General features: G+C 42.5%; 1 protein-coding gene across 1 annotated transcript; it reads right to left on the bottom strand.

Moving 5' to 3' along the window:
• Positions 1 to 1,916: 1,916 nt before the first annotated feature.
• Positions 1,917 to 13,761, bottom strand: CD48 (CD48 molecule). The gene is made up of 4 exons (XM_039246503.1): positions 13,568 to 13,761; positions 7,400 to 7,696; positions 3,862 to 4,131; positions 1,917 to 2,179 (listed from the first exon to the last, which is right to left on the bottom strand). The coding sequence occupies exons 1-4, from the start codon at positions 13,644 to 13,646 to the stop codon at positions 2,100 to 2,102; spliced, it is 726 nt and encodes a 241-aa protein (XP_039102434.1). The 5' UTR covers positions 13,647 to 13,761; the 3' UTR covers positions 1,917 to 2,099.
• Positions 13,762 to 14,185: the final 424 nt, after the last annotated feature.

The raw sequence follows: 14,185 nt of genomic DNA, 5'->3' as shown, positions 1-14,185 counted from the left end.
GTCAAGGCTATCTTGTGGTAACAAACAAAATCCAAACTTTCTTACACGTGTTCAATATAAACCAGGCAGCTGCCTTCCATACAATGGCTTGGATCCAGGTCCCTTTTGCTATGTGGCTCCACTCCTCAGAGTCCCTCACTTCCTGTCTCATCAATTCCATCCATTTTCTACTGACTAAAACCAGTCACATGACCCAAATTAAATGAAAAAGGACCTGAGAAAGTTAGCTTTTCCATTGGCCCATGTATTAGTCAGGGCTCTGCAGAGAAACAGACAAATAGGAGACGCACGTATGCACACACACACACACACACACACACTCACTCACTCACTCACAGATTTATTATAAGGAATTGGCTCAATTATGGAAGCTGACAAGTCCCAAGATTTGAGTCATCAAGCTGGAGACCCAGGATTGCTGATGGCGTCTGAAGGCAGGAAAGAAAAATTGTCCCAGCTCAAAAGGAGTTAGAAGTAATTCTCCCACACTTGTGGGAGGGTGAGCCTGCTCACACCGTTACCTGACCGGATGAAACCCATGCACTTTAGGGATGATAATCTATTTTACTCAGTCTACTGATTCAAATGTTAATCTTATCCAGAAAACCCTCACAGGCACACACAGAATAATGTGGGACCACACATCGGGACACCACTGTGGCCCAGTCAAGTTAACACATACAATTAACCAGGACAGCCCAGGAGGAAAATGAGAATGTTTGGCGAACACACAGCATTTTCTTCCACAGAGGAGAGCTAGATGGCAGGGAAGGCTGGTTTGGTATAGAAGGAAAGTGGTCTGTGGTGGGGCAGTTACCAGAAGGGCAGTTACACATCCTTGAAGGGCCTTCTTGGCTCTAGGCCCACACAAGCCTTGGAGGAGGGGAACACCCAGCAGAAATGTGTGTTCTGTCAGCGCTAGGCCCGTGGCCTCCCACCTTCCTGCATTGGAAGACACTAGTGATTACATTTTGTCCATTTGATGGTTTTATTAGATCCCATGACACAGGTAGGGTTTGAAGAGTCGCACACAAAGGGAGTAGAGTTGCTCAGCTCCCCAGGAAAAGCTTGGGAGGGACTCTTTTTACGTCGCAAAGCTTCATGCTCACTCCTGAGGGGTAAGCCTGACCCCATACTCCCAGGAAACCGAATGAGCATGCTCCTCAGAGAGGAGGCCAGAATTTGGGGGTGGGAGAAGCTGAAACCCCAGGAAGTCAGATATGGATGTGGGACCAAGAGTCAGGGATTACACAAATTAACTCCTCCTGACACACCAGAAGGAGCCCATGATCCCAGGCTCTTCCACTTTGTATCTCGATTGTTCAGATCAATGGAGCAGGCATTGTTTGACAGCTTGACGTTGATGGTCCTATCAAATATTTATTTAAACAAGAAAACATAGTTTGATCACATCTTCTGGTGGAAAGAATGCATGTGTATCTATATTTGTGTGTTGGGAAATAACTAGGAAGATAAAATAAAATATTAGCTGTAGGTTTTTATTTTTTATTTATTTATTTTTAAAGTTTATTTATTATTTTGGGGCACCTGGGTGACTCAGTTGGTTAAGCATCCGACTTCAGCTCAGGTCTTGATCTCACAGCTTGTGTGTTCAAGCCCTGCATCGGGCTCTGTGCTGATGGATAGGAGCCTGGAACCTGAGTCTCCCTCTCTCTTTGCCCCTCCCCTGCTCTCTCTCTCGCTCTCTCGCTCTCTCTCTATCTCTCAAAATAGACGTTAAAAAATATTTTTTAGTTTATTTATTTTGATAGAGACAGAGACAGCGTGAATGGGAGAGGGGCAGAGAGAGAGAGAGAGTGAGAATCTCAAGGAGGCTCCACACTTCCAGTATAAAGCCTTATGTGGGGGCTTGAACTCATGAAACTGTGAGATCATGACCTGAGCTGAAACCAAGAGTCAGATGCTTAACCAATTGAGCCACCCAGGTACTCTTTAACTCTAATTTTTTTTAATTTGAAAATCCTTGTAGATTCAACAGCACACTTTATGTCATCCCATATAATCAGAGCTCTTTTCTGGCTGATGAAGGCAAGACCCAGCCATCTTCAAGCTTCACCCCTGAGTTAGAGCAGCTCATGTCAGGTCCATAGAAGGGCAGGAACAATGGGTATAATGACCACTAGCCACGTTGCAATCCAGGAAACTCCAGAGGATCTGGCTGAAAGAGCAAGAAAATGCCAAACACTTAGGTGTCTAGACTTCAGGGAAGGAAGTATTACTTCCCCTCTCTGTTTTTCCACCCCACTCACCATCTACACCTACTAAAAGGAAAAAAGAGAAAGAGAAGAGAGAAAAGAAGGGAAGAGAAGAGAAGGGGTAAGAACAGAGGAGAGGAGGGAGCAGAAAATTTTTAAAAAGGGAATGGGTGATAAAGTAGGGAAGGGAAATTAGGAATGCTTTGCTAAAATAATTTGGGTGGCTAAAAAGTGACAAGATTGGTTTAGCCCTTCCAAAATAAAAAGGGCTGTATTATTATTTTCCTCTTCTCTGTAGATGAGCAGTCACCTTCATCTTATAAAGGACAGGGACTATGTCTCTTTCTTTTTCTGGACCTCAGGTGTGTGCTGGTGATATGAAGATGGTCTCATGGTCGGACACCAAACTGTCCCGTCAGGTCTGTGGTGGCAGGAGATACTAGAAGAGGCATGGCCAGTCAGTTGGGAAGAATAAATAAGTGCGTACAGTTTCCATAAGCCACATGTGGGAGCAGAGGTGAAGAAATCAGTACAGGTGGGTGAGTAGACAGCGTCAAGGAAGACCGTGAAAGAGCAGTGTCTCTGTGGGCCATGGTCCCTGATGCATGTCAGGGAACTCAGGTAAATGTTGGCACCACAGGTATGAGTTATTCTGGAAGAATATGAATGTGGATGTGGATACTCAGGGATGTGATTTTAGAGGTATGGAAAGTACAGGACCCAGAATGTTGGAGATAGTAATTCAAATTTATTAAGGGGTTCCCCCAAACTCCTAGTGTTTCCAGAATTGAAGAAACTAGATGTAATTTAAGTACCATTCATTGAAGACTTATCAGGCACTGTGCTAGGTAAGTTATCTGTACTGTCTCATTTAATCCTTATACAGAATGAGATAAGGATTACTATTTTGTCTGTTATTTAGGAAGGACACAACTTGGAGAAGGATATGACTTGGAGCAGTGAAGAAACTTTCCTCTCTACTAAATGACAATCCCAGGATTGCCCCCAGATGTCTGACTCTAAAACTTATGAGCTTACTGCCTGATCCCAGCTACCCCTCTACGGGACTTGTGTAGACTTGACAGAGAGCCAGGAGAGATGCTTAAGTGAGTGGATCCTCCCAAGAGACAGAGGAATCTGGAACATGAAACTCAGAGTCTGTCTTTCTAAAGAGCAGAGAGTCTCTACCTTAGGATAAGGCCTTTGCCCCTGTTTACCACTTCTTCTGGCTTGTGCTCACCTACTTGATCCTTCTTGCCTTTGCTGATTTAGGCTGTCTTCCAGAAACCCCTCATGCACCTGCTCAACTGGGTCTGGTCTGCTCTTCCCCTTGTGTTTTTTTCCCTGCTCAATGCTAGCATCTCAGATTGTCCTACAATTTTCCAGGCCTCAGATTCTAGGACCATGCATTGTTAGAGCAGAGTAGGAGCTTCAGCCTCCCTTTGCAAGCAAGGACAACAAGCTCCACAAAAGCCAGGTGAGGTGGTGGCAGAGCCCGGGGTAGAACCCATCTCCTGGGTCTCACAGATGCCTTTGGGATTCTCCACACAAGCAGGATGCTGAATAGGATTCCCACACCTTTCTTCATCCAAGACAAAACTAGTTACCCATACCCGCCCTCAGCTCCCTTGGGAATATTTCTTACACAGAGTACAGGGTAAAGTGAAGTAGATTGTATCATTCTTGCTGCTGACAGCATTGCTGATTTGGCAGGTGTAACTTCCAGAGTACTTTTGTGGATTAATAGTGATTTCAAGCACATTACTATGGAAGGCTGTTGGAAATGCTTCCAAGTCCCCATACCAGGTGTAGTTTACAGACCGGTCGTCTGAGATTTCACACAACAGTTTCAGATGACAGCTGTTGTTCACTTCCTCTCTCTTCTCGATCTTTATGAAAGGTTTAGGTACTGGATCTGAAGACAAAGAGGATGTTGTAAGATGAGACAATGGGTTTATGTATTTATGAGGTACTGATGCTACAAGCATTTGGCTAAGATACAAAGGGAGCTGTGGTGTCATGGAGAAGAGGCCCCTACAGAGGGAGCCAGTGAGCAGCTTTGACCTCTGGAAATTCAGACTGGAAGGGCTGCTCCTTAGAGGTGAAGCTAAAATGTATCTGGCAGTGTGGGGGGAGGGAGGCAGCCATGCACCCAGAACCAAAATGGGGTTATGACTACAGGTGGGCCAGAGAGAACAGCAGAGATTGGCTGAGGTCAGACTTGGTATCCCAACTGTCTGAGCTACTTGAGGATCCTTCTCCAGCACCAGCCCAGAGTTGGCATCTTGGTCCGTCTGTCTTCAAGAGCTCTTGGGCTCAGATTCAGCAAGAGTCCTGGGGTAGGAGGTACTATCCAACATACCGCAAAGCCCTTTCCTGGACTCTGGCAGAACAGAGAAGAGCCTCATGTAACCCCCAGCACACATTAGCCATGATGAACAGCATTGTGTCTGAGATACCCTTTGGTATCTCAGGGTTTAGTACAGTGCCTGCCACATAGCAGGAATTCTATAAGTATCTGACGAAAGGATGGATGGATGGATGGATGCATGGTTGGATGGATGGATAGGTGGGTGGGTGGATGGGTGGATGGAGTAGTTATGAGATACAAAGGAAAAAACAGTAGCTTTGGAGTGAGACCAGCCTGGGTCCTGGCTCTCATGGAGTGACATTATCAAGATAATTATCCCCTTGAATTTCCTTCCCATTGGTAAACTGACTCCACCTCATAGCACCATGTGAGTGAGATAAAATGGCATCATCCATGAGGAAGTACTTTCTGCAGGTGCAAGTGTTATATGCATGTTGGAGGTCACATCATCATTGCTGCTGTCTTCCTGCCACCAGATGGGATAAAAGGTAATCCCAGCACATGCTCCTTCCTTTGCTAGGGACACTTTAACTGAGACCCTCTGGGTCCTTTTCATTCTGGCCATGGGTAAAACCCCTGCAGAATCGGTGCCTCTTAGGTGTCAAAGGATTAAATGTGCCAGAGAATTGACCATCCCAGAGCTTGCCTCTAACTGCAAGTGTGTGAGGGGAGATGGGAGGGTTCTGCCTGCCTGGCCTCCTGAACTCTAGGCACATCTCCTATATGAAATGCCCCTCAGATTGCTGATCTTTCCTTGCACACTTGAACTGAGCAATTTTCATAATGTTTTTTGCCATGTCCTGTGGCCTAGCTTGGTGTCTTCCATATCTTCCACATTTTACACACTGAGAAGCATACACCAGGCACTTTGTGGATGAGATTTTTTTGAGACAGCAGGGACTCTGGCTCCAAGATTCCCCCTTTAAGATATCAGAAATCCAAGGGCTGTACTGAACAATGAGTTTTCTGCTAACTCCATCCTGATGGTCTTATCTTCAGGCAGGTGTGCTTACCTCACACCAGCTTTTGGAATTTAAAATATTCAGAAATTTTGCAAGCTGATTATGAAACCATTAGGAACTTGGAAATGGCTGTGGTGGTACTATCTGCCACAGAAGTTGGTTAATGATACAAATTTGGGCTTTTCTTAACACCACTGTAAGAGATTTTGACTCTTTCTTGTTCCCAGAACCTCCCAAATTTTCAGACCATGTGACTTGGAGGAAGTGAGCAAGGAGGGTCCTCCAGCCTCTTAGAACAGGGACGGGTGAGCTCGTGGGACCTAATTGTACATGACACTCTTCATTTACACTGTTTCAAGGGAGAAAGAACATTACAGATATATTCTGAGTATTTTCTAGAGACTTTGTATTCATATTTTTGGTAATTATCTGGAAGAAGGAAACAGCATGCTAAAATGATTTGGTCTTGAAAAAGAACACTTGCTTGCACTTTTTGACGTTGACTTTTGATTATTATTGACTTTGATTCTTATAACGTCCTAAAAGCAAGATATAAGTATCCTCAAATATGGAGTCCCCACGGCTCTCAGGTCTCACCTGTCTGGGATGTCTGCCTTGCCCCTCTTCTCCAATAATTATTTACCTCAGTGCCAGGGAGATATCCCCAAGAACCATGTTTCTGCTTTATATCCTGACCCTTTGGGCCATAAATGTTTCCATCAGGTATACATACCTGAACCAACTTGGATTCATCAGTTTCTCTCTTTAAATTCTGAGAATTTAGGGGTGCCTAAAGGGGGTGACTCGGTCAGTGAAGTGACTCTTGATTTTGGCTCAGGTCATGATCTCACAGTTCGTGAGATCCAGCCCCATGCCAGGCTCCTTGCTAATGTTGTAGAGCCTGCTAGGGATTCTCTCTCTCCCTCTTTTCCTCCCCCTCCCTGTTCACGGTCTCTTTCTCTCAAAATAAATACATAAACGTTAAACTATAAATAAATAAATAAATTCTGAGAGTTTAAACCAAGAGTTACAAAAGTCTAGGCCTTGAGAGTAAGTCATGTAAATGGCAGGAATCCAGAGGCCTACTCCACAGATTCCTAAGACTGGGGACTCTGGACTGGCCTCATGTTTCCTTCTGTTCAGACTTTTTTTTTTTTAACCTCTTTTAGGTCCCTTGAATTGTTTTAAATAGGTCTAGTGTCTTTAATAGATTTTTTTGGCCAAATTTATATTAAACTAGCTTCTGTTAACTTGCCATCAAAAGAAATTTATCTAATATGGGCACAGAGATGTTAAGATCTTTCTCCAAGGTCACACAACTAGTAAATGAGCTAGTAACCAGAGTTTTTAACCCAGGTCTATCTGATTCCAAGTATAATATCTTAGTCCTTATTCCACATATACCAGTTAGGCTGGAGCTACGAGTGGAAGTTTTTGTCCCATCCATTCTGAAAGGTAAATAGTCTTCCTTTAACAGCCCCTACTCCATTCTTTATCTCTTGTATCTTTTTCCTTGAGTCTGATGAAGTCTGTGTTCAGGTATATCATTAAGACAAGCTCAGAACTGATTTGAGTTGATTGCAGGAGAGCCTGAAGAGAAGAGAGAAGAAACCACTTTTGTGGTTTTCTCTCTCTTCACATCTCAGACACGTGAATGCCAGAAGTTTTAAATGTCCCAAGGCTATCAGTTTGGGTTCTGCCTACCCAGGTTCACTCCTCAGAGGAACTGGCTCCAGGAGAAATGAATTAAGCCTGTCCTGAAGTTCCTCTGCCAGAGAAAGTCCCCATGAATGCAGGGAAACCTCCCAGGGGTCCATCCGGGGCCCTGGAGTGGGGATCCCCAAACTCACCAAGCACCGTCAGTGAGATGTGGTGAGGTACCTCTATCCCAGACTCCTTCAACTCCAGCAGGATATACTTGCTGCTGTCCTCTTTCTGGATGTTATAGATGTACAGTTCATAGTCTTTACCAAGAATGACTCTGTCCTTAAACCTAGACTTGAAGTAGATAATTTCACCAGCCTCCCATTCTGCAATCTTCTGGTTGTCGTTGTAAAACCAGGTGAGTTGTTTGAATTCATCAGACAAATTATAGATTTTCAGAGTCACGTTGCTGCCAGAGATGGCAATCACTTGATTTGAAGGATCTGTGAATGAGAGTGAGAACAATCTTCGAGAGGGCAGAGCAGTTCAGCGGCCCAGGCTTTGGCCTGAGCTGTGGGACAGGGAAGAAGGAAGGGGTTTTGGCTTGGAAGCAGTGAGTATGGTCTTCACCAGAGGGGCTAATGAAAGCTGCAGCTTGAGGAATGGGCAATGGGATGCTGCTGATAATTCACCTAGTTCTCCCCCCCACCCCCCGTGAAGATACAAAAAAAATGACCCTAAAGCTGTCTTCCGCTCTCTCCCTTGCTCTCATACCAGTAGACTTCCAAATAAAATGGTGACAAGTCACATCCCCTCTCTGGGCTTGTGTTCCATGATCCTTCAATTGAATTCTCTAGCAGTAGGTGGAAAGTAGAGAAGAAGCAAAGTTTGAATTGAATGAGAACCAGAGCTGTTCAGTGTCAAAGTATTCTAGAAGTGTGAAGACATTTCATTCATAAAAATATGCTATTTTTCTGGTGTTCGTAATTTTTGTAGTATTTCTCATCTTTGGGAAACTTGTGACACATTAATATTTCTTTTCTCATTCTAACTAACCTCATTTTTTTCCTATTTGTGTTTGCTCTTCTGTTCTTTTTTCATGAGGACACCCAAACCTTGTTTGGTTATGGCAAGGAAAAGACAAGATGATAGCCAAGAGGATGCAAGATGAAGGGGAGATCTGTTGACTCTTTGTGGAGGGAGAAGAACAAAGTAGATGTAGATAGATAGATAGATAGATAGATAGATAGATAGATAGATGATAAATAGATAGATAGATAGTAGATAGATAGATAGATAGATAGATAGATAGATAGATAGATGATAGATAGATAGTAGATAGATAGATATCAATATCTGTATATAGGCTGAGAAAGAGTAGTAGAAAGAAGCTAGTGGTAGAGGAAAAAGGAAATATGATCTATATTAACTATGGTCTCATATACTATCACACAAAACCTCAGCCTATTGATCAACATCATATATATATATATATATATATATATATATATAACTGTTCACTTTCCACAAATCTATCATTTCCAAAAGAACTCTCTTCAACTGATAAAAAATTAAAAATGCTTGTGTCCTCAGGGCTTTCAAGTTTCTCTTTATTAATCCTTCCAACCATCCACCTCTCCATTCAACAAACATTTATCAAGCACTTACTCTGTGCCTAGTACATATGTAGACATACTTAGGCATTCATTTCCACAGGGCTTCTGATTGATCCATTCTACACATTATAATCACTGTGAAATAATCAATTCAGTGCAAACTGCAGTATTTGAACAACCATTGTATGCCTGGCACTGTGTGAGGCTCTGATATCAACAATGTAGACAGGGCCTCTGATCTCTTGGAGCACAGCAAATCAGGACATTGCCTTCAGGATTTTAAAATCCCCAGACATATATTCTAGGCTTGTTCTCATTCTGTTAATTTTTTCTATGTGAATTAATAGAAGTGGTGGCAATTGAGAGCCTAGATCAATGTTTTTCAACCTTGGCACTATTGACATTTTAGGCCAGATAATTCCCTATTTTAGGGCCTGTCCTTGTGCATTACAGGATGTTCAGCAGAATCCTGGCCTCTGCCCACTACCTACCAGTAGCACTTCTCCAGATGTGACAGTCAAAAGTGTCTTCAGATATGGTCAAATGTCTCACCCCATGTCAGCTAAGAACTACTGGCCTAGGTCATCCTTGCCAGAATCTTCAACAAAGATCAGACACATGCTCAAGAAGATAGCTCAACCCACAATTAGCCACTACTTCATTTCTCAGTAAGAAGTGATAGCCAAGCACCAGAATGATCTTTTTGGAATTGGTACACATAGGTGGTGAGGGAGGGAGGAAGGAAAGATACAACATCCTGTGCATGCCTTTATCTTAGCACTCATATGATATTGAAATGCTCTGTTTAATGTCTACTACCTGCTTCTATCACCAGACTATAAGCTTCCCAAAGACAAGAAGTGTGTCCTATTAGTCTAAGGTCATTTTCCATTATAGTGTGATAGTTAAGAGCATGGATTCTAGAATCAGACTGCCTCAGTTCAAACCCTGGCTATGCTACTTTCCAGCTGTGTAACCTTGAGCATGTTACCTAATGTCTCTACCTTTAATTTAGTAATTATCTCACAGAATTTTTGACTGTTTATGTGTCATCTTGACTGGGTTAAGGGATGCCCAGATAGATGGTAAAATATTGTTTCTGGATGTGTCCATGAGGGTGCTTCTGGAAGAGGTTAGCATTTGAATTGGTATACTGAGTTTAAAAGATCACCCTTACCAGTGTGGTGGGCACACAATCCATTGAGGGCCCAAAAAGAACAAAAAAAAAAAAAAAAAAAAAGCAGAATAAGGGCAAAGTTGCTCTTTGCTGAAGTTGGGACGTCCATCTTCTTCTATGCTCATGCATCAGCATTCCTGGCTCTTGGGCCTTGGACTTGGCAGGGACCTACTACGACATTGGCCCCCATGGTTCTTGGCCTACAGGTTGGGATCAAAATTCTGCCACCAGCTTCCCTGTGCCACCAACTTGCAGATGGCAGATTGTGACGCTTCTCCATACAGAGAGGTACATAGTATAGGTTATGCTTCCATCATTGCATGAGACAATTCCTCATAATAAATCTCTTTCTATATATTTGTACATAGGCTACTTGTTCAGTTTCTCTGAAGAACTCTAAAACTGAGTTACAGGTTTAGAATGTATTCTAAATGCTTAGAATATAACTTCGTATACATAATCAATTAATATAAATAAAGTGCTTAGAATAAGATCATTAAACATTCCATAAATATCATGTATCATTTTATTATTATCCTGTTATTTTTATATCCATAACATCTAGTGCTATGCCTGTTATTAAGATGTTTAACAACTGCCTACTGAACTTATTATACCAAAATAGTGGTAAAATAAAGACTAGACTAATGATATATATTTTTAGAAATGGATGCTTATAAGTGAATCTAAAATGCTGAAGAATGTGAGAAAACTTTTTGGCCTAAAGTCCAAAAAAAAGAAAGAAAAAAAACTGTAGCAACTCCTGAATCAGCTGTCACTTGTAGCCTAATGGTCTAAAAGTAAAGGGCATTGGTATGCACAAGAGATAACACAAAACTGCCTAGTACATGTGGTGATGAGACAGAGAGGTTCTAGCACCTCTGTTGGAACAGAGAGCTTCCCTAAAGTTTCCTTGGAGAAACTCAAGTTTCTCATTGAGTCCCATAAGAAAGAACGAAGAACACAGAGCACATAGACTCAAGCTATGATCCAGGCCCAGTTATACCTTGCCTCCTTTCCCCTTGTGAGAATGGATGCTACTTTCTAAGGACAAGAAGATAGTATTTGCAATGGTATCCCCAACATGCTCAAAATAACTTCAAAATTTAGTGTAAGGGACATGGAGAAACTGTAACAGACACAGTCACTAATTTTGTGAGTTTCTCAAAGGCAAAGACCCTGTCTTGCTCAATTTTAAATCCCCAAAATATTTGGTTGACATTTGGTGTTTAATACACGATGGATGGATGGATGGATGGATGGATGGATGGATGGATGGATGAGACAAAATGTAGACATAAGTTCTCGCAGTCTTTTTCTTTTCATGACCTCCTACTAGTCAAAAATATTTTTTCATATGTTTACTTCCCACTCAGCTTCTCTCTCTTGTTTACTTCTTAAGATCAGTTTGGACTGATGAGGCAGGGAGAAAAGGAGGAGATAAGAAAGGGCCAAAGCCACTCAAGCTGGTTTAGGAAATAGGGGTGCTAGGGCATTGAGTCTCAGAAGAGTAAGACTACCTGAGCAGAAGATGGATGGGGAGATTTGAGAAGACTGAAAGGACAGAAAATGTGGAGGTAAGAAGTGTTGCTATAGTTTACATTTTGGATTTCTTTAACATTTTTTGAAAGACCATGGGGAAGAAGAAGGGGGGAAGTAGTGGGGGAGGGGGAGAGAAGCAAACCATGAGAGAATCTTGAACAAACCGAGGACTGATGGGTGTGGGGGAGGAGCGGGGGATGGGCATGGAGGAGGGCACTTGTGGGGATGAGCACTGGGTGTTATATGGAAACCAACTTGACAATAAACTATTTGTAAAAAAAAAAAAAAAAAGAAAAGAAAGAAAGAAAGACTATAAGTAGATATTTGAGTTATAGTGTAATTACTTGTAACCAATGAACTGTGTTTCTTAATATGCTGACAGTGTGGAACCTGCTTGGGATTTTCTCTTTCCCTCTCTCCTGTCCCTACCCTGCTCTCTCTCTCAAAATAAATAAATAAAAACTTTATTTTAAGTTTAAATTAAAAAAAGAATTAAATCAAAATAATAGGCTTCTTTACAGTTACTTTCCCTATCTTCTAACATATGCAATTGTTAGGAAGGCAAATCAAGATTTTGTCATGACAAAATCTCATGACCCATGAGATCACGACCTAAGCCAAAATCAAGAATCAGACATACAACCAACTGAGCCACTGAATCGCCCCATTTTGACCTAATTCTAACAGAAAAAGTAGTTGGTTATGTGTCTGGTTGCTTGGGATAAAATACCTGTGTTAACATGTAGTTTACAATAGAAAATGAAGCAGCTCTTTCCTATGCCAACCCATGTTTCTTGTTGGTAGAGAAGCAAAATTAAAACAGGGAAGGTGGGGACTCAGGCCAAAGGAATCATCATTTCATACTTAAAAGTCTACTCTGGGAGACAAAAGAGGCCCTGCAGAGAAAGTTCTCACCATTGTAAAATCAAGGCACATGGTTTCTTCCTTTTAAGGAAGTAATTTCCAAACTTAAGGTATAACTGACATACGACAATATATTCATTTCAAGGGTACAACATGATAATACCTGAATATTTCTTCAGGGGAATAGTGAGAAAAATAATAGCTTACCTCTCACTTCTCAGATGACCTGAAAAGAAAAGTACTGGGAGGTCCAGCAGCCGTAATAGAAAAGAATGCTAACTCAGTTCTGGGGTATGTGAGGGGAACCAGAGCAAGCACTTGGCAAAGGAACGACCTTTCACTCTCAACAACTAGATTTGGGTGTTCCTTTGATACTGAAGCCCCCAGGCCTCTGCTCAGATCCTCATTCACAGACCTTAGAGCAAGTTTTCTTTCTTACAGTTTCTATCTCTCTTTGGGAATAACAACATCATTTACCTTTGCTCAGGGCACAGCCCCTGCATTGGAGAATGCCTCAGCGAACACAATGTGTATCTAGCAGAATACGCGGCAGTTATCCATTTGGAGCTGATATTCAATTTTAAAAAAAAAACGGGGAGGGGAGGGTATGCCTAAGTGGCTCAGTCAGTTAAGCTTCAGACTTCGGTTCAGGTCATGATCTCTCAGTCAATGGGTTCAAGCCCCGTGTCAGGCTTTGTGCTGGCAGTTCAGAGCCTGGAGCCTGTTTGGGATTCTGTGTCTCCCCTTCTCTCTCTCTCTGCCCCTCCCCCACTTGTAGTCTATGTGTCTCTCTCTCAAAAATAAAAATAAAAACGTTTTCCAAATAAATAATTAAATAATTAATTAATAGAAACAAAATATATTTTTTAAAAGCAACAACAACAACAGAAAACAAAAAACAAGACCTTCCCAGACCACAAGCCATGGAACGAAATATAAGAAGCGTACTTCCCAGTCTCCCCAGGGTCTTGTTTTTTCGTGACCTCTTGGGAAGAAAAGAGAGAGTCTTATCTCCAAGGCTCAGGAAAGTTCCCCACAGCACTGCTACCAGCCTAGGAGTACCTGCCGCCTGTAGACCACACTCCACTCTCAGGGTTAAGCCCCACTCATATCCCCTTTTCCATCTCACCGTGCCTCCCATGCACAATCACAGGCACACAACTCATGTAAAGTACCTTGAACTTTTGCCAGGAGCAAACGAAACAGCAGTAGAAATCCCAGAGCTGTAAACCACGCCTGCCTTTGGGACCTCATGTTACATCCCAGGAATACTGGAGACAGGCCAGAACCAGATTAGAAAGGGACCGAGGGCTCCAGAGCCCTTGACATCATGGCCCGAGTTTAGAGAAAAACACCCACCAGACTTTTCAAAACTCAGTAACTCATGGGTGGAGCTCGGAGACCAGAAACAGGAAGCCACCAATATCAGAAAACACCACGGAAGTGAAATGCAATGAACTATTTCTTTTTTTTTTTTTTTTTACAAATAGTTTATTGTCAAATTAGTTTCTACATAACACTCAGTGCTCATCCCCAAAGTGCCCTCCTCCATGCCCATCCCCCCCTCCCCCCCACATCCATCAGTCCTCAGTTTTTGTCAGCATTCAAGAGTCTCTCATGGTTTGCCTCTCTCCCTTTCCCCCACCATTTCCGCCCTTCTTCTCTCCCTTGTTCCTCCGTCAAGTTCCTCCTAATCCTCCTATACGTGCAAACATATGATATTTGTCCTTCTCTGCCTGACTTATTTCGCTCAGCATAACACCCTCAAGGTCCATCCATGTTGCTACACATGG

The sequence above is a fragment of the Hyaena hyaena genome, unplaced genomic scaffold, assembly GCF_003009895.1.
Source record: "Hyaena hyaena isolate Hyena2069 unplaced genomic scaffold, ASM300989v1 scaffold_281, whole genome shotgun sequence".
Taxonomy (NCBI): domain Eukaryota; kingdom Metazoa; phylum Chordata; class Mammalia; order Carnivora; family Hyaenidae; genus Hyaena; species Hyaena hyaena.
This window is presented reverse-complemented; position numbering and strand designations above follow the sequence as displayed.

Excerpts from the sequence above, each read along its gene's own strand:
- CD48 (XM_039246503.1), bottom strand. The coding sequence starts at position 13,646 with ATGAGGTCCCAAAGGCAGGCGTGGTTTACAGCTCTGGGATTTCTACTG. Across the intron at positions 4,132-7,399 it reads CATCTCACTGACGGTGCTTG|ATCCAGTACCTAAACCTTTC; the intron begins GTGAGTTTGGGG and ends CTTTGTCTTCAG. Across the intron at positions 2,180-3,861 it reads CACTTTACCCTGTACTCTGT|CCAGATCCTCTGGAGTTTCC; the intron begins GTAAGAAATATT and ends TTGCTCTTTCAG.